Genomic DNA, 22,349 nt, shown 5'->3' on the forward strand with positions numbered 1-22,349 from the left:
TCACAACCACCTGCCTCATCGTGGATCCCCCGAACCCAACGGGCTGGGGTTTTATTGAGCCTTGTGAACATCACGTGCCTGGCTTAGCCACTCCCAACTCAACATCCTAACAAAGCTGTGAGCATGCTCACAGGTGCATACATTACAGTGGCCTTTTCTGGTTTTCTCAGGAAGGTTATTCTGAAGGGAAATCAGCCACATGTTCATTAATGTACACCTTTTAAAGAAATCCTTATTCAGTAGCTCACAAATTAAAGCCGGTTAACCGCACAGGATTCAAAATTATGGCCCAGAAATTCTGGCCTCCCCGGGTCCGTACGGACCTGGGAAGGCATCGCAAAAGCCGGTTTTCAGCGCACAATGCGCATGTGCTGAAAACCGCCTTTTCTGATCGGTCAGGCTCCAGCTTGACAGATCCTCCGCATCTCAGGAGAGGGGACATTTGCAGTATTTACTCATATCTTGCCCAGCAAATATCCTCAAAACTCTTGCGCCTGATAAAAGTAGATACGGAGTTCCCATTGCTATTAATTGAGAATACTACACCTGATTGACTGAGCAGTCACACGTGACTGCATCTTCTGCGTGGGAACCCGGAAGACGGGGCCTCCCCACCAGAATCCCACGCTCCTCACGGACCACCAGGTAAATTCGTAGAAATGGTTCAGGTCGGAGGCAATTGCCCGCGGGAAGCCTCCGACCTGAATTTCAGCCCCAATATATATTTTGAAGCAGCTACAAACAAACAGTCAGAATCAGGGGAAGTCATAACGGGGAACAAAGAAATGGCAGACCAATTGAACAAGTACTTTGGTTCAGTATTCACTAAGGAGGACACAAACAACCTTCCGGATATAAAAGTGGTCAGAGGGTCTATTAAGGAGGAGGAACTGAGGGAAATCTTTATTAGTCGGGAAATTGTGTTGGGGAAATTGATGGGATTGAAGGCCGATAAATCCCCAGGGCCTGATGGACTGCATCCCAGAGTACTTAAGGAGGTGGCCTTGGAAATAGCGGATGCATTGACAGTCATTTTCCAACATTCCATTGACTCTGGATCAGTTCCTATCGAGTGGAGGGTAGCCAATGTAACCCCACTTTTTAAAAAAGGAGGGAGAGAGAAAGCAGGGAATTATAGACCGGTCAGCCTGACCTCAGTAGTGGGTAAAATGATGGAATCAATTATTAAGGATGTCATAGCAGCGCATTTGGAAAATGGTGACATGATAGGTCCAAGTCAGCATGGATTTGTAAAAGGGAGATCATGCTTGACAAATCTTCTGGAATTTTTTGAGGATGTTTCCAATAAAGTGGACAAAGGAGTACCAGTTGATGTGGTATATTTGGACTTTCAGAAGGCTTTCGACAAGGTCCCACACAGGAGATTAATGTGCAAAGTTAAAGCACATGGGATTGGGGGTAGTGTGCTGACGTGGATTGAGAACTGGTTGTCAGACAGGAAGCAAAGAGTAGGAGTAAATGGGTACTTTTCGGAATGGCAGGCAGTGACTAGTGGGGTACCGCAGGGTTCTGTGCTGGGGCCCCAGCTGTTTACATTGTACATTAATGATTTAGACGAGGGGATTAAATGTAGTATCTCCAAATTTGCGGATGACACTAAGTTGGGTGGCAGTGTGAGCTGCGAGGAGGATGCTATGAGGCTACAGAGTGACTTGGATAGGTTAGGTGAGTGGGCAAATGCGTGGCAGATGAAGTATAATGTGGATAAATGTGAGGTTATCCACTTTGGTGGTAAAAACAGAGAGACAGACTATTATCTGAATGGTGACAGATTAGGAAAAGGGAAGGTGCAACGAGACCTGGGTGTCATGGTACATCAGTCATTGAAGGTTGGCATGCAGGTACAGCAGGCGGTTAAGAAAGCAAATGGCATGTTGGCCTTCATAGCGAGGGGATTTGAGTACAGGGGCAGGGAGGTGTTGCTACAGTTGTACAGGGCCTTGGTGAGGCCACACCTGGAGTATTGTGTACAGTTTTGGTCTCCTAACTTGAGGAAGGACATACTTGCTGTTGAGGGAGTGCAGCGAAGATTCACCAGACTGATTCCCGGGATGGTGGGACTGACCTATCAAGAAAGACTGAATCAACTGGGCTTGTATTCACTGGAGTTCAGAAGAGTGAGAGGGGACCTCATAGAAACGTTTAAAATTCTGACGGGTTTGGACAGGTTGGATGCAGGAAGAATGTTCCCAATGTTGGGGAAGTCCAGAACCAGGGGTCACAGTCTAAGGATAAGGGGTAAGCCATTTAGGACCGAGATAAGGAGAAACTTCTTCACCCAGAGAGTGGTGAACCTGTGGAATTCTCTACCACAGGAAGTAGTTGAGGCCAATTCACTAAATATATTCAAAAGGGAGTTAGATGAAGTCCTTACTACTCGGGGGATCAAGGGGTATGGCGTGAAAGCAGGAAGTGGGTACTGAAGTTTCATGTTCAGCCATGAACTCGTTGAATGGCGGTGCAGGCTAGAAGGGCTGAATGGCCTGCTCCTGCACCTATTTTCTATGTTTCTATGTTTCTATATCATGAACAGGATACATCATTAACATAGATGCAAGCGTCCCTACTTCAGCTAACAAAGTTGAACTGCAGTCATACTTTGAACCAGAGCATGTGTCAATGTTAAATAAAGTAAGTAAATTTCTGGTTTGCTACTTTTTTTCAATTTGATGCAAAGACCTAATCTAAATATTTTATGCAACCAACATTGTAAATATCATAATGCACAAGACTGAAATTTCTCACTCATTTCTTCACTTCTTTACACCCAAACACTTCAAATACTTGATCAGACCCGAGATATTATCTATGTCAAAATCTTGCAGCTAACCCACATCCATCACACTGCGAAGTTTGCATCACACCAGCTCCTGACTGGCTCAAATATTACATTCATAAAAGAGCAACTAATCACAACTGGACAGGTCGAGAGGTATGCATCCAGCAGATACAAAAACGAGCAATGAACCAACAGCTACCAATAAAACAACAGGGAAAAGAGGAACCAACAAAATCATTCAAGATATTTTCAATAATCCTTCAGTAATCATCTTGTTTTGTCAGTAACTTGAGGGCATATTTCTAAAACTGAGGTTTGTACGATAACAAAACATAATTTACCAGAAAATCATACTCAAAGAGTTGACTTTTTGTACCTGTATTTAAAATCTCTCCCATCATGTTTCCCTCGCAAGGCCAGCCTCTCAGCTATCAGCTCCCTGTAATGAAGGGGCTCACCAGACAGGAAACTACAACTCCAAGAATACTTTGTGTCACTCTGCAGCACTACAGATTACAACTCTCAAGGCCACTTAAGGCTGGCCAACATCAGAGTCTAATTAAGACATCTCGTTTTGGGTTGCACAAAACTCCAGGTTTCGTTTTTGATTGACAGTTAGACTGGGTCATTCACACAGTCATAGAAATTTACTGCACAGAAGGAGCCCATTCAGCCCATCGTGTCTGCGCCGGCCAACAAAGAGCTATCCAGCCTCATCTCACTTTCCAGCTCTTGGTCCGTAGCCCTGTAGGTTACGGCACCTCAAGTGCGTATCCAAGTACTTTTTAAATGTGGTGAGGGTTTCTGCCTCTACCACCCTTTCAGGCAGTGAGTTCCAGACCCCACAACTCTCGGAGTGAAAACATTTCCCCTCAAATCCCCTCTAAACCTCCTACCAATTACTTTAAATCTATGCCCCCTGGTTGTTGACCCCTCTGCTAAGGGAAATAGGCCCTTCCTATCTACTCTATTTAGGCCCCTCATAATTTTATACACCTCAATTAGGTCTCCCCTCAGCCTCCTCTGTTCCAAAGAAAACAAATCCAGCCTATCCAATCTTTCCTCATTGCCAAAATTCTCCAGCCCAGGCAACATCCTGGTAAATCTCCTCTGTACCCCATGTCCATAGAATGCCACTTGCTGTATCTCAGAACAAACCAGCATTTATAGAGCACACTTCGCAGGCAGTTAATTACTGTTAAAGTGCAGTCAAATGCAGCAGCCAAGTCATACAAGGCAAGGTCCTACAAAGAGAAAATGAGATGTACCCTGTATAGCTTTAGTAGTGTTGACTGAGGGAGAAAGTCCCTACTCTTTCGAATACTCCACCTGAACAGACAGAAAGGGCCTTGGTATAACAATACATTTGAAAGATAGCATCTTCATCAATACTTTCTCAATTCTGCACTAAAGTGTCAACTCGGATTATGTATTCAAATCCTGGAGGAGGCCAGAACCCAGACCATTCAGACTAACCACCCTCTGTCTGACAATGGTGATGGCTCGGACATCACTTAAACCCAAGGAAAGTTTAATTATTACTATGGACAAACAGTCAAAGGCAGCTGTGTACATTTTTCTGCACTGTCTCTGAGGTAACTTAGTGACATTATAACCTGCCTTTTGACCAAGTGCTTGGCCCCCCCATCTCCTCCTTTGGCTTGGCTTCCATTTTTGTCTGATCACGCCTCTGAAGTGCCTTGGACATTTTTCCTATGTTAAAAGAACTATATGAATGCAAGTTGTTGATAGGAAAACAACCTTAGTCTCACAAACTCTCTGCTCTTGGAAACCTTCCACCTGCCTCCGGCTCCCAGATAACAGGAAATTCCATCCACCTGTTCCAGCCCCCACTTTAAACAACTATTCCAATGATCTCCCCATTGTGCATTCACAGCCCTATTCTCCACTCCTTAGGCCATGTCTGGACTTTTTTTGGGCAACATCACAGGAATTCTACTAATAGAAATAAAATCCTGTTGGTTCCTGAACTAATATTTTGTCCTTTTGTTTAAACAATTTGAAAGAAAGCAGAAGCTTAGAGTGTGTATAAATTAGAATTTTGAGCTACTTCATATTAACCTAATTTGGGGTTTGTGAGTCAGTCCTAGAGACAGAACGAAGCCCTGTACAATTTGGCTTATTAAAAATAGATTCAACAGCTTATACTAATACACCCTACATAACAGTCTGAGATTTGAATTATATTAAAAATCATTTTACTTTTCAAAGAAAATGGCAAAGCTCTTGTTTGGAAAGGAAGGGCCATTCATCATTTTTATCACAAGAATGCCATATGCAATTAATGTGTTGCGAAGTAATTTACATTGTTGTGTTTGTAAACAAATGAAAAAGCTTTGCCAAAATGGTAATCCTAAAAAGGTCACCTAACCAAATGTCTTAATTCTAAATCATATCATACATCAATATTAAATCATATGTCTGCCGCACTACTTGTCAACATTTCATTATAGGTTCTGCTGTCCATATTTAGAATGAGAACTTTCTCTTAACTTGTCACGCAGTATTACACCCCACAAAAACCCCCACCCCCAGAGGAAGCACTATAGTGCTACCAGTGTTGGGAGAGGATAATTGCATTGAAAAATTTACATAGGCAGTTCCATTATAAATGTGGGCAGAGGAATGTATAATGGAAATATAAAATTAGGAATTACTTGAAAACAGGGATTGAATCATATCTGCACTTTGGTCAAATTATTTCTCAGTCTCCGGGAGATTGACTAAAATATACAATGACTTGCGCAGCACAACGTATCTGACTTATTTGGTAATCACAACTAGAATGGAACAAATATATTTCGTACAGCAAACACACACAGACATTGTCGTTTACACTGGATGCACCAATAGCATTGAGCCCCTATAACTTAAGTTTTAAAATTCTACTGGCAACTTGTAGCTTGGACCAACTTCACCCAGATGCCATCAGCTGGTGCAGGCAAGAAAATAAACAGGGGTGCCCACCAGTCGGGGAGGGAGGAAGTCAGGACTGACCCTGGGAGGGCAGACGCACCAACGTTAGCGTCCTCGACCAGGCCAACATCCCCAGCATTGAAGCACTGACCGCACTCGATCAGCTCGGTTGGGCGGGCCACATTGTCTGCATGCCAGACACGAGACTCCCAAAGCAAGCGCTCTACTCGGAGCTCCTTCACGGCAAATGAGCCAAAGGTGGGCAAAGGAAACGTTACAGGGACACCCTCAAAGTCTCCCTGATAAAAAGTGCAACATCCCCACTGACTCCTGGGAGTCCCTGGCCAAAGACCAGTCCGCCCTAAGTGGAGGATTAGTTCCTTCATTGAAACACCTGTGAACTCATCCTTTTTTGGTGAGGAAGCAAGTTGTCCTCGTTTCAAGGGACCGCCTATGACGATGATGATGGAGGAAGTGCATCTGGGAGGGCGCTGAGCAACTTGAGTCTCGTCGCTGAGAGCATGCAGAAATCAAGCGCAGGCAGCGGAAGGAGCGTGCGGCAAATCTGTCCCACCCACCCTTTCCTTCAACCACTGTCTGTCCCACCTGTGACAGGGACTGTAATTCCCATATTTGGACTGTTCAGCCACCTAAGGACATGTTAAGAGTGGAAGCAAGTCTTCCTCGATTCCGAGGGACTGCCTGTGATGATGATGAGTTTCTGGCAGCTTCAGATGGCCAACTCTCTTTCAGAAAATGATGAATGTGTTGAGTGGGAACCTCCCCCTTTTGTGGGTTGCCAGGCGGGAGGTACATTTGCCTTTAAGCTGGCCCCGGGCCTGCTGCAGGAGGCAGGCGCTTCACTCCCGCTGCCATGGGGACGGCGGGGCTCCCGCCGGGCCGCTCCCTAGCAACCGAGCCTAGCAACGGGCTGCAGGCCGAGGCCCGGGCGGTCGCCCCCTCACACACACACACAACCTTACCTTGCTCCTGATCTGGCCGGAGGTGGACACTTTGCGGATGAGTTTCTGCGGCCCTTCGTGCTCTCCGTCGCTGTCCGAGGACTCGTCGCCGGCCGCTGCCGCTCCTCCTGTTCCCGGACCGGCTCCGGGCGGCGGCGGCTGCTGAGCCCCGGGCCCCAGTCCCGCCATTGCTCCAGCCGCCGCTTTCTCCGATTCCTGCAGCAAGAAGAAAGACTTGGCGTGAGGTCGAGCCGCTTTCCTGTCCGCGCCAGATCAGCGCCCAGCGGCGCCCCCGGCCTTGGCCGCCATGTTCCTGCCGGACTCCGGGCACCGGGTGAGGCACAAAGTTCGAGACACTCAGATAAAGAGACAAAGTGAGACAGAGACAGAGAGATACACACACACACACACACACAGATAGAGATAGAGAGAGACAGAGCGAGACACAGATAGAGATAGAGATAGAGCGAGACACAGAGAGCGAGAGAGAGAGACAAAGTGAGACAGAGACAGAGATACACACACACACACACACAGATAGAGAGAGAGAGAGACAGAGCGAGACACAGATAGAGAGAGAGAGAGACAGAGCGAGACACAGATAGAGAGAGAGAGAGACAGAGCGAGACACAGATAGAGAGAGAGAGAGACAGAGCGAGACACAGATAGAGAGAGAGAGAGACAGAGCGAGACACAGATAGAGAGAGAGAGAGACAGAGCGAGACACAGATAGAGAGAGAGAGAGACAGAGCGAGACACAGATAGAGAGAGAGAGAGACAGAGCGAGACACAGATAGAGAGAGAGAGAGACAGAGCGAGACACAGATAGAGAGAGAGAGAGACAGAGCGAGACACAGATAGAGAGAGAGAGAGACAGAGCGAGACACAGATAGAGAGAGAGAGAGACAGAGCGAGACACAGATAGAGAGAGAGAGAGACAGAGCGAGACACAGATAGAGAGAGAGAGAGACAGAGCGAGACACAGATAGAGAGAGAGAGAGACAGAGCGAGACACAGATAGAGATAGAGATAGAGCGAGACACAGAGAGCGAGAGAGAGAGACAAAGTGAGACAGAGACAGAGAGATACACACACACACACACAGAGAGCGAGAGAGAGAGACAAAGTGAGACAGAGACAGAGAGATACACACACACAGATAGAGAGAGAGAGAGACAGAGCGAGACACAGATAGAGATAGAGAGAGACAGAGCGAGATAGAGATAGAGACAGAGCGAGACACAGAGAGCGAGAGAGAGAGACAAAGTGAGACAGAGACAGAGAGATACACACACACAGATAGAGATAGAGAGAGATAGAGCGAGACACAGATAGAGATAGAGAGACAGAGCGAGATAGAGATAGAGACAGAGCGAGACACAGAGAGCGAGAGAGAGAGACAAAGTGAGACAGAGACAGAGAGATACACACACACAGATAGAGATAGAGAGAGATAGAGCGAGACACAGATAGAGATAGAGAGACAGAGCGCGAGACAGAGCGAGAGAGAGAGACAAAGTGAGACAGACAGAGAGATACACATACACAGATAGAGAGAGAGAGAGACAAAGTGAGACAGAGACAGAGATACACACACACACACAGAGATAGAGAGAGACAGAGAGCGAGAGAGACAAAGTGAGACAGACAGAAAGATACACACACACACACAGATAGAGAGAGAGACAGAGCGAGTGAGAGAGACAGAGATAGACACAGACACAGAGCGAGAGAGACAAAGTGAGACAGAGAGAGAGAGAGAGATACACACACACACAGATAGAGATAGAGAGAGACAGAGCGAGACACAGATAGAGATAGAGAGAGACAGAGCGAGACACAGATAGAGATAGAGAGAGACAGAGCGAGACACAGATAGAGATAGAGAGAGACAGAGCGAGACACAGATAGAGATAGAGAGAGACAGAGCGAGACACAGAGAGCGAGAGAGAGAGACAAAGTGAGACAGACAGAGAGATACACACACACACAGATAGAGATAGAGAGAGATAGAGCGAGACACAGATAGAGAGACAGAGCGCGAGACAGAGCGAGAGAGAGAGACAAAGTGAGACAGACAGAGATACACATACACAGATAGATAGAGAGAGAGAGAGACAAAGTGAGACAGAGACAGAGATACACACACACATAGAGATAGAGAGAGACAGAGAGCGAGAGAGACAAAGTGAGACAGACAGAAAGATACACACACACACACAGATAGAGAGAGAGAGACAGAGCGAGTGAGAGAGACAGAGATAGACACAGACACAGAGAGCGAAAGAGAGACAAAGTGAGACAGAGAGAGAGAGAGATACACACACACACAGAGAGATAGATAGACAGAGAGAGAGATACACACACGGATAGAGAGAGATAGAGATATACACAGATATACATACACAGATAGAGATAGAGAGAGACAAACACACACAAAGATAGAGTGAGAGACAGACAGACAGTGAGTGAGACACAGACACAGCGAGAGAGAGAGCAAGAGATACACACAGATAGAGATAGATAGACAGAGAGATATACATGCACGGATAGAGAGAGATAGAGATACACACAGATAGAGATAGAGAGAGACAAACACAGAGAGAGAGAGACAGAGTGAGAGAGACAGAGAGTGAGACACAGACACAGCGAGAGATAGGGAGACACAGAGCCGAGAGAGACAGAGCAAGCGACAGAGAAAGAGAGAGACAGACACATACATAGAGACAGACAGATAGAGAGACAGAGACAGACACACAGATAGATAGATACATAGAGAGAGAGAAAGAGATAAACACAGAGACATAGATAAACTGAGACACACAGAGCTAAACAGAGAAAGAAATAGAGGCACAGACAAAGAGAGCGATAAATAATTAGAGAAATAAGCAGAGAGACACAGATAAACCCAGAGACAGAAAGAGAGAAATACAGAATGATAGAGATAAACACTAATAGAGATAAATAGAGAGAGAAAGCAGATAAGCGGAGAGAGAAACAAAGATAAACTGAGATAGATAGAGAAATAAGCAGATATAGATAAACTGAGAGTGAGACTGAAACAGAGAAAGAGATAGAGATAAATAGGAAGAGATAGAGAATGGAATCGAGATGTAAACAGAGGAGAGAGAGAAAAATAAACAGATCAACGGAGAGAAACAAAAATGGAGAAAGATTTGCAGACACGGGATGACAAAGAACAGAGAAAAATAGCAAGAAATAAATAGATGGACAGAGACAGAAGTTTGGGAAGATGAGACAGATAAGACACACAACAGTGAAACAGAGCAGCACAGAGACAGAAACTGGGAGAAAAAGAGCACACCAGGGAGTAAGACAAATGCACAGACAGACTGAGGGGCATACAAACAGACAAGGGAGATGCAGAAGAGAGATATGCACAGAGACAGACGGAAACAAATCTGAAACACTGACCAACAAACAATAACTTGCATTTATTGTAGCACCTTTAGTGCAGAGAAATCCCAAGGGATTTCACAGAAGCGGCATTCAAACAATGGCACAGATGCCGAGCCAGAGCAATACAAAGAGAGGTACTAACAGAGAAAGAGAAACCAAAACACCACAGATTGAGACAGACACGGATAGTGTGTGTGTGAATAATATAGACACAAACATTCAAGGCACAGAGATAGGGACATACAGCTGGGGGAGGGGAGCGAAGTGGAAGAGAGCGCGTGAGTGACACAAGGAAACTAAAAGGCACAGAGATTGTCAGAGACAGACATACAAACACAGACACCAAGAGTGAAACAAACTGAGAAAACGGCATAGGCATGCAAAGAGAGAGCAAGACGGATGCACGCACACAGCCGTTGAGAGAGGGAGACACTGAGAATGACAGACACATGCAAAGATGCAGAGAGACAGACCAACAAATAGGACAAACACACAGAGACCGAGTGTTTGACAGACTGAAGGAGGAAAAAAGGCAGACACACACAAACTTAGACAGGAATGAAAACCAACAGACACAGAAAACAAGAAATAGGAGCAGGAGTAGGCCATTTGGTCCCTCGAGCCATGGCTGATCTGATCTTGGCCTTAACTGCACTTCCCTCCCGCTCCCCATAACCCTCGACTCCCTTATCATTCAAAAGTCAGTCTATCTCCACCTTAAATATGACCCAGCCTCCACAGCTCTTTGGGGCAGAGAATTACAAAGATTCACGACCCTCAAGAGAAGAAATTCCTCGTCTCCATTTTAAATGGGCGACCCCTTATTCTGAAACTATGCCCCTAGTTCTAGATTTCCCCACAAGGTGAAACATCCTCTCTGCATCTACCCTGTCGAGCCCCATCAGAATCTTATATTTCCAATAAGATCATCTCATTCTTCTAAACTCCAATGAGCTGAAGCTCTACCTTTCTTCATAAGACAACTCCTTCATCTCAGGAATCAACCTCGTGAACCTTCTCTGAACTGCCTCCAATACAAGTATATCCCTCCTTAAATAAGGAGACTAACACTGTATTGGCCTCACCAATACCCTGTACAGTTGTAGCAGGACTTCTCTGCTTTTATACTCTATCCCCCTTGCATTAAAGGCCAACATTCCATTTGCCTTCCTGATTACTTGCTGTACCTGCATACTAACTTTTTGTTTCATGTACAAGGACCCCCAGGTCCCTTTGTACTGCATCATTTTGTAGTCTCTCTCCATTTAAATAATAATTTGCTTTTTTATTTTTCCTACCAAAGTGGATAACCTCACATTTTCCCACATTACACTCCATTTGCCACCTTTTTGCCCACTCACTTAGCCCGTCAATATCCCTTTGCAGATTCTGTGTCCTCCTCACAACTTGCTTTCCAACCTATCTTTGTATCAGCAAATTTGGCTACTCGCTCCCTTAAATTGAAATTAATATAGATTGTAAATAGTTGTGGCCCCAGCACTGATCCCTGTAGCACCCCACTAGTTAGTTTGCCAATTTATCCCGACTCTCTATTTTCTGTTGGTTAGCCAATCCTCTATGCATGCTAATATACTACCCCCAACCCCATGAGCTCTTATCTTGTGCAGTAACCTTTGATGTGGCACCTTATCGAATGCCTCTGGGAATCCAAATACACCACATCTACTGGTTCCCCTTTATCCACCCTGCTCGTTAAAGAACTCCAGCAAATTTGTCAAAGATGATTTCCCCTTCATACAACCATGCTGACTCTGCTTGACTGTTATGATTTTCTAAATGTCCTGTTACTATTTCCTTAATAATGGATTCCAGCATTTTCCCAATGACACATGTTAGGCTAATTGGTCTATAGTTTTCTGCTTTCTGTCTCCCTCCTTTCTTAAATAGGGGTGTTACATTTGCGGTTTTCCAGTCCGCTGGGAATGTTGGTAGATTACAACCAATGCATCCACTATCTCTGCAGCCACTTCTTTTAAGACCCCTAGGATGCAAGCCATCAGGTCCAGGGGACGTGTCTGCCTTTAGCCCCATGAGGAAAGGTGGAGAGATAGAGGAGTTTAGATAGGGAATTAAAATACATGGAACCTCGGTAGTTGAAGTCAGAACCGCAAATGGTGGAGCCAAAATAGTGGGGCATGCATAGGAGACTGGGGTCAGAAGTGCAGAGAATTTGGAACAGAGGGAAGCAGGTTTTGTCAACTGAGATAGTTACAGAGCTAGAAAGGAGCGAGGCCATGAGGCGATTTAAACGTAAGGATGAGAATTTTAAATTTGAGGCATTGGGGGATTGGAAGTCAGTGCAAGTCAGCAAGAACGGGATGATGAGCGGGCATGGCAGAGCATGGGTAACAGAGTTTTGGGTGAGTTGAAGCCTATGGAGGGCAGATGATTCCAGGCTGGCTTGGAGAGCATTGGAATGGTAAAATCTGTAAGTGACAAAGCCATGGATGAGGGTTACAGCAGCAGACGGGCTGAGGCAGGGGTGGAGCAAGGCGATATTATGGAGGTGCAGGTCGGAGGTCGTTTTGATAGTGAGGATATGGGGTTGGAATTTCAGCTCGCGGTGGAATGGGACGCTGAAGTTGCAAGCAGTCTAGTCGAGTCTGAAGCATGGCTGGGGAGGAGGATAGCGTTAGCGGTGAGTGTATGGAGTTTGGGGTGATGGGTGGACGGAGGGGGGTGGTTGTTACTAATTGGTTTGATAGTGGGAGTTAGAGTGAGAATGAAAGAGGTGCACAAACACTGCGAGATATAGATGCTGAGTACAAGGCACACGGAGAATGTCAGAAACAAAGTGAGAGATACCAACTGAGAGACAGAGTGTGATGCAGCAAGTATCAGGGTGACCGGCAAATGCTGACTGTAACACCCACCCACCCTGCTCCGTCCGCCCATCACCCCAAACTTTGAGGAGAATAAAATGGGGTCTGCTTAGGATGAGATGGGTCGAAGTTGATGAGCATGATGAGGGCAGATTTAACCTGGCTGAACTTCCTGTGATAAATTCAGTAATCGGTACCTGAGCTATGGAGGGCTCCAAGGCACTGTTGACCAGCAAGTCTGGCTCATTAATCAGATCTGGAGAAGTACACCGACCACTTTGACTCGAGACTCTTCCCACTCAGCTCCAGCGAACCCTGCAAGCCAATGCTTGCCGGCTGGGGTTGCCTTGGCTGGACAAACGGCCGGAGGCTAATCAGTTCTGTCTGCTGGTAAGTTTTGTGGGTTAAACTGATTAAATGCTGAGACAGAATAGGCTACGAGCAAAAGAATACAATTGCTATGAAAGACGGGCACAAAAACAAACACTGCAGCCATGCAAGCAGCTATAACTCTTACATGCTTTTCCAAATATATTAACTCAAAAAACGGTAACTAAACAAGGCACATTGAGTATCATTAATGAGCACAGCATCATCTGGCAAACCAAATACCTTATTATAACAAGCACATTGGCCTTTAGGAACAGAAGAATCACGAAACACACACACTGACCCCCAGAGATAGAGAGAGAGAGAGAGAAAAAGATCGCTGAACACACACTGATCCCCAGAGAGAGAGAGAGAGAGAGAGAGAGAGAGATCACTGAACACACAGACTGATCCCGAGAGAGAGAGAGAGAGAGATCACTGAACACACACACTGATCTCCAGAGAGAGAGAGAGATCGCTGAACACACACACTGATCCCCAGAGAGAGAGAGAGAGAGTTCACTGAACACACACACTGATCCCCAGAGAGAGAGAGAGAGATCACTGAACACACACACACTGATCCCCAGAGAGAGAGAGATCACTGAACACACACACACTGATCCCGAGAGAGAGAGAGAGAGAGAGAGAGATCACTGAATACACACACTGATCCACACAGAGAGAGAGAGATCACTGAACACACACACTGATCCCCAGAGAGAGAGAGAGATCACTGAACACACACTGATCCCCAGAGAGAGAGATCACTGAACACACACACTGATCCCCAGAGAGATCACTGAACACACACACTGATCCCCAGAGAGAGAGAGAGAGATCACTGAACACACACACTGATCCCCAGAGAGAGAGAGAGAGATCACTGAACACACACACTGATCCCCAGAGAGAGAGAGAGAGATCACTGAACACACACACACTGATCCCCAGAGAGAGAGTGAGAGAGACTACTGAACACACACACTGATCCCCAGAGAGAGAGAGAGATAAATCACTGAACACACACACTGATCCCCAGAGAGAGAGATCACTGAACACACACACTGATCCCCAGAGAGAGAGAGAGAGAGATCACTGAACACAGACACTGATCCCCAGAGAGGGAGAGATCACTGAACACACACACGGATCCCCAGAGAGAGAGAGAGATCACTGAACACACACACTGATCCCCAGAGAGAGAGAGAGATCACTGAACACACATACTGATCCCCAGAGAGAGAGAGAGATCACTGAACACACACACTGATCCCCAGAGAGAGATCGATCAGTGAACACACACACTGATCTCCAGAGAGAGAGAGAGAGAGAGATCACTGAACACACACACTGATCCCGAGAGATAGAAAGATCGCTGAACACACACACTGATCCCGAGAGAGAGATCGCTGAACACACACTGATCCCCAGAGAGAGAGAGATCACTGAACACACACACACTGATCCCCAGAGAGCGCGAGAGATCACTGAACACACACACTGATCCCCAGAGAGAGAGAGAGATCACTGAAATCACACTGATCCCCAGAGAGAGAGAGAGAGAGAGATCACTGAACACACACACTGATCCCCAGAGAGAGAGAGAGATCACTCAACACGCACTGATCCCCAGAGAGAGAGAGAGAGATCACTGAACACAGACACTGATCCCCAGAGAGAGAGATCACTGAACACACACACTGATCCCCAGAGGGAGAGAGAGATCACTGAACACACACACTGATCCCCAGAGAGAGATCACTGAACACACACACTGATCCCTAGACAGAAAGAGAGAGAGATCACTGAACACATACACTGATCCCCAGAGAGTGAGAGATCACTGAACACATACTGATCTCGAGAGAGAGAGAGAGAGATCACTGAACACACACTGATCCCCAGAGAGAATCACTGCACACACACTGATCCCCAGAGAGAGAGAGAGATCATTGAACACACACACACTGATCCCCAGAGAGAGAGAGATCACTGAACACACACACTTATCCACAGAGAAAAAGAGAGAGAGATCACTGAACACACACTGATCCCAGAGAGAGAGAGATCACTGAACACACACACTGATCCCCAGAGAGAGAGAGATCACTGAACACACACACTGATCCAGAGAGAGAGAGAGAGAGAGATCACTGAACACACACACTGATCCCCAGAGAGAGAGAGATGACTGAACACACACACTGATCCAGAGAGAGAGAGAGAGAGATCACTGAACACACACACTGATCCCCAGAGAGAGAGATATCACTGAACACACACATTGATCCCCAGAGAGAGAGATCCGTGAACACACGCACTGATCCCCAGAGAGAGAGAGAGATCACTGAACACACACACTGATCCCCAGAGAGAGAGAGATCACTGAACACACACACTGATCCCCAGAGAGAGAGAGATATCACTGAACACACACACTGATCCCCAGAGAGAGAGAGATCACTGAACACACGCACTGATCCCCAGAGAGAGAGTGATCACTGAACACACACACACTGATCCCCATAGAGAGAGAGATCACTGAACACACTCACTGATCCCCAGAGAGAAAGAGTCAGATCACTGAACACACACACTGATCACCAGAGAGAGAGAGAGAGATCATTGAACACACACACTGATCCCCAGAGAGAGATCACTGAACACACACACTGATCCCCAGAGAGAGAGAGAGATAACCGAACACACGCACTGATCCCCAGAGAGAGAGAGAGAGATCACTGAACACACACACACTGATCCCCAGAGAGAGATCACTGAACACACACACTGATCTCCAGAGAGAGAGATCACTGAACACACACACTGATCCCCAGAGAGAGAGAGAGATCACTGAACACACACACTGATCCCCAGAGAGAGAGAGAGAGAGAGATCACAGAACACACACACTGATCCCCAGAGAGAGAGAGAGAGAGATCACTGAACACACACACTGATCCCCAGAGAGAGAGAGAGAGGGAGGGAGAGAGATCACTGAGCACACACACTGATCCCCAGAGAGAGCGAGATCACTGAACACACACACTGATCACCAGAGAGAGAGAGAGAGAGAGAGATCACTGAACACACACACTGATCCAGAGAGAGAGAGAGAGATCACTGAACACACACACTGATCCCCAGAGAGAGATAGATCACTGAACACACACACTGATCCCCAGAGAGAGAGATCACTGAACACACACACTGATCCCCAGAGGGAGAGAGAGATCACTGAACACACACACTGATCCCCAGAGAGAGATCACTGAACACACACACTGATCCCGAGACAGAGAGAGAGAGAGATCACTGAACATATACACTGATCCCCAGAGAGAGAGAGAGATCAGTGAACACACACACTGATCCCCAGAGAGTGAGAGATCACTGAACACATACTGATCTCGAGAGAGAGAGATCACTGAACACACACCGATCCCCAGAGAGAGAGATCACTGAACACACACACTGATCCCCAGAGATACATCACTGAACACACACACTGATCCCCATAGAGAGAGAGATCACTGAACACACACACTGATCCCCAGAGAGAGAGAGATCACTGAACACACACATTGATCCCCAGAGAGAGAGAGTGATCACTGAATACACACACTGATCCCCAGAGAGAGAGAGAGAGAGAGATCACTGAACACACACACTGATCCCCAGAGAGAGAGAGAGAGATCACTGAACACACACACTGATCCCCAGAGAGAGAGAGATCATAGAACACACACACTTATCCCCAGAGAGAGAGAGATCACTGAACACACACACTGATCCCCAGAGAGAGAGAGATATCATTGAACACACACACTGATCCCCAGAGAGAGAGAGAGATCACTGAACACACGCACTGATCCCCAGAGAGTGAGATCACTGAACACACACACTGATCCCCAGAGAGAAAGAGACAGATCACTGAACACACACACTGATCACCAGAGAGAGAGAGAGATCATTGAACACACACACTGATCCCCAGAGAGAGAAAGTTCACTGAACACACACACTGATCCCCAGAGAAAGAGAGAGAGAGAGAGAGATCACTGAACACACACACTGATCACCATAGAGAGAGAGATCACTGAACACACACACTGATCCCCAGAGAGAAAGAGACAGATCACTGAACACACACACTGATCACCAGAGAGAGAGAGAGAGAGATCATTGAACACACACACTGATCCCCAGAGAGAGATCACTGAACACACACACTGATCCCCAGAGAGAGAGAGAGATAACCGAACACACGCACTGATCCCCAGAGAGAGAGAGATCACTGAACACACACACACTGATCCCCAGAGAGAGATCACTGAACACACACACTGATCCCCAGAGAGAGAGAGTTCACTGAACACACACACTGATCCCCAGAGAGAGATCACTGAACACACACACTGATCCCCAGAGAGAGAGAGAGATCACTGAACACACACACACACACTGATCCCCAGAGAGAGAGATCACTGAACACACACACTGATCCCCAGAGAGAGAGAGAGAGAGATCACTGAACACACACACTGATCCCCAGAGAGAGAGAGATCACAGAACACACACACTGATCCCCAGAGAGAGAGATCACTGAACACACACACTGATCCCCAGAGAGAGAGAGAGAGAGGGGGAGGGAGAGAGATCACTGAGCACACACACTGATCACCAGAGAGAGAGAGAGAGAGATCACTGAACACACAAACTGATCCCCAGAGAGAGATCACTGAACACACACACTGATCCCCAGGGAGAGAGAGATATCACTGAACACACACACTGATCCCCAGAGAGAGAGAGATCACTGAACACACACACTGATCCCCAGAGAGAGAGAGATCACTGAACACACACACTGATCCCCAGAGAGAGAGAGAGAGAGATCACTGAACACACACACTGATCCCCAGAGAGAGAGAGATCACTGAACACAAACTCTGACCCCCAGAGAGAGAGATCACTGAACACACGCACTGATCCCCAGAGAGAGAGAGAGATCACTGAACACACACACTGATCCCCAGAGAGGGAGAGATCACTGAACACACACAGTGATCCCCAGAGAGAGAGAGATCACTGAACAAACACACTGATCCCCAGAGAGAGAGAGAGATCACTAAACACACATACTGATCCCCAGAGAGATAAAGAGAAAGAGAGAGAGATCACTGAACACACACACTGATCCCCAGAGAGAGAGAGAGAGATCACTGAACACACACACTGATCCCCAGAGAGAGAGAGAGAGAGATCACAGAACACACACACTGATCCCCAGAGAGAGAGAGAGAGAGATCACTGAACACACACACTGATCCCCAGAGAGAGAGGGAGGGAGGGAGAGAGATCACTGAGCACACACACTGATCCCCAGAGAGAGCGAGATCACTGAACACACACACTGATTACCAGAGAGAGAGAGAGAGACCACTGAACACACACACTGATCCCCAGAGAGAGAGAGAGAGAGAGATCACTGAACACACACACTGATCCCCAGAGAGAGAGAGAGATCACTGAACACACACACTGATCCCCAGAGAGAGAGAGATCACTGAACACACACACTGATCCCCAGAGAGAGAGATCACTGAATACACACACTGATCCCCAGAGAGAGAGAGAGAGAGAGATCACTGAACACACACACTGATCCCCAGAGAGAGAGAGAGATCACTGAACACACACACTGATCCCCAGAGAGAGAGAGATCATAGAACACACACACTGTTCCCCAGAGAGAGAGAGATCACTGAACACACACACTGATCCCCAGAGAGAGAGATCACTGAACACACACCGATCCCCAGAGAGAGAGATCACTGAACACACACACTGATCCCCAGAGATACATCACTGAACACACACACTGATCCCCATAGAGAGAGAGATCACTGAACACACACACTGATCCCCAGAGAGAGAGAGATCACTGAACACACACATTGATCCCCAGAGAGAGAGAGTGATCACTGAATACACACACTGATCCCCAGAGAGAGAGAGAGAGAGAGATCACTGAACACACACACTGATCCCCAGAGAGAGAGAGAGAGATCACTGAACACACACACTGATCCCCAGAGAGAGAGAGATCATAGAACACACACACTTATCCCCAGAGAGAGAGAGATCACTGAACACACACACTGATCCCCAGAGAGAGAGAGATATCATTGAACACACACACTGATCCCCAGAGAGAGAGAGAGATCACTGAACACACGCACTGATCCCCAGAGAGTGAGATCACTGAACACACACACTGATCCCCAGAGAGAAAGAGACAGATCACTGAACACACACACTGATCACCAGAGAGAGAGAGAGATCATTGAACACACACACTGATCCCCAGAGAGAGAAAGTTCACTGAACACACACACTGATCCCCAGAGAAAGAGAGAGAGAGAGAGAGATCACTGAACACACACACTGATCCCCAGAGAGAGAGTGATCACTGAACTCACACACTGATCACCATAGAGAGAGAGATCACTGAACACACACACTGATCCCCAGAGAGAAAGAGACAGATCACTGAACACACACACTGATCACCAGAGAGAGAGAGAGAGAGATCATTGAACACACACACTGATCCCCAGAGAGAGATCACTGAACACACACACTGATCCCCAGAGAGAGAGAGAGATAACCGAACACACGCACTGATCCCCAGAGAGAGAGAGATCACTGAACACACACACACTGATCCCCAGAGAGAGATCACTGAACACACACACTGATCCCCAGAGAGAGAGAGTTCACTGAACACACACACTGATCCCCAGAGAGAGATCACTGAACACACACACTGATCCCCAGAGAGAGAGAGAGATCACTGAACACACACACACACACTGATCCCCAGAGAGAGAGATCACTGAACACACACACTGATCCCCAGAGAGAGAGAGAGAGAGATCACTGAACACACACACTGATCCCCAGAGAGAGAGAGATCACAGAACACACACACTGATCCCCAGAGAGAGAGATCACTGAACACACACACTGATCCCCAGAGAGAGAGAGAGAGAGGGGGAGGGAGAGAGATCACTGAGCACACACACTGATCACCAGAGAGAGAGAGAGAGAGATCACTGAACACACAAACTGATCCCCAGAGAGAGATCACTGAACACACACACTGATCCCCAGGGAGAGAGAGATATCACTGAACACACACACTGATCCCCAGAGAGAGAGAGATCACTGAACACACACACTGATCCCCAGGGAGAGAGAGATATCACTGAACACACACACTGATCCCCAGAGAGAGAGAGATCACTGAACACACACACTGATCCCCAGAGAGAGAGAGAGAGAGAGAGATCACTGAACACACACACTGATCCCCAGAGAGAGAGAGAGAGAGATCACTGAACACACACACTGATCCCCAGAGAGAGAGAGATCACTGAACACAAACTCTGACCCCCAGAGAGAGAGATCACTGAACACACGCACTGATCCCCAGAGAGAGAGAGAGATCACTGAACACACACACTGATCCCCAGAGAGGGAGAGATCACTGAACACACACAGTGATCCCCAGAGAGAGAGAGATCACTGAACAAACACACTGATCCCCAGAGAGAGAGAGAGATCACTAAACACACATACTGATCCCCAGAGAGATAAAGAGAAAGAGAGAGAGATCACTGAACACACACACTGATCCCCAGAGAGAGAGAGAGAGATCACTGAACACACACACTGATCCCCAGAGAGAGAGAGAGAGAGATCACAGAACACACACACTGATCCCCAGAGAGAGAGAGAGAGAGATCACTGAACACACACACTGATCCCCAGAGAGAGAGGGAGGGAGGGAGAGAGATCACTGAGCACACACACTGATCCCCAGAGAGAGCGAGATCACTGAACACACACACTGATTACCAGAGAGAGAGAGAGAGACCACTGAACACACACACTGATCCCCAGAGAGAGAGAGAGAGATCACTGAACACACACACTGATCCCCAGAGAGATCACTGAACACACACTGATCCCCAGAGAGAGAGAGAGAGAGATCACTGAACACACACACTGATCCCCAGAGAGAGAGAGAGATCACTGAACACACACACTGATCCCCAGAGAGAGAGAGATCACTGAACACACACACTGATCCCCAGAGAGAGAGATCACTGAATACACACACTGATCCCCAGAGAGAGAGAGAGAGAGAGATCACTGAACACACACACTGATCCCCAGAGAGAGAGAGAGATCACTGAACACACACACTGATCCCCAGAGAGAGAGAGATCATAGAACACACACACTGTTCCCCAGAGAGAGAGAGATCACTGAACACACACACTGATCCCCAGAGAGAGAGATCACTGAACACACACACTGATCCCCAGAGAGGGAGAGATATCACTGAACACACACACTGATCCCCAGAGAGAGAGAGATCACTGAACACACACACTGATCCCCAGAGAGAGAGATCACTGAACACACGCACTGATCCCCAGAGAGTGAGATCACTGAACACACACACTGATCCCCAGAGAGAAAGAGACAGATCACTGAACACACACACTGATCACCAGAGAGAGAGAGAGAGATCATTGAACACACACACTGATCCCCAGAGAGAGAAAGTTCACTGAACACACACACTGATCCCCAGAGAAAAAGAGAGAGAGAGAGAGATCACTGAACACACACACTGATCCCCAGAGAGAGAGTGATCACTGAACACACACACTGATCCCCATAGAGAGAGAGATCACTGAACACACACACTGATCCCCAGAGAGAAAGAGACAGATCACTGAACACACACACTGATCACCAGAGAGAGAGAGATCATTGAACACACACACTGATCCCCAGAGAGAGAGAGTTCACTGAACACACACACTGATCCCCAGAGAGAGATCACTGAACACACACACTGATCCCCAGAGAGAGAGAGAGATCACTGAACACACGCACTGATCCCCAGAGAGAGATCACTGAACACACATACTG

General features: G+C 47.1%; 1 protein-coding gene across 3 annotated transcripts in view; it reads right to left on the minus strand.

Annotated features, from left to right (window-relative positions):
* The window catches only part of dgkh (diacylglycerol kinase, eta), a 651,598-nt gene that overhangs the window by 623,548 nt on the left and 5,701 nt on the right, over window positions 1-22,349 (minus strand). For all 3 annotated transcript variants that reach the window (XM_070894157.1, XM_070894158.1, XM_070894156.1), the window contains exon 2: window positions 6,721-6,915. In XM_070894157.1, coding sequence (XP_070750258.1) covers window positions 6,721-6,915 — 195 coding nt within the window. The remainder of the gene's footprint in view (window positions 1-6,720; window positions 6,916-22,349) is intronic.

The sequence above is a fragment of the Pristiophorus japonicus genome, chromosome 11, assembly GCF_044704955.1.
Source record: "Pristiophorus japonicus isolate sPriJap1 chromosome 11, sPriJap1.hap1, whole genome shotgun sequence".
In the NCBI taxonomy this organism is placed as follows: Eukaryota; Metazoa; Chordata; class Chondrichthyes; family Pristiophoridae; genus Pristiophorus; species Pristiophorus japonicus.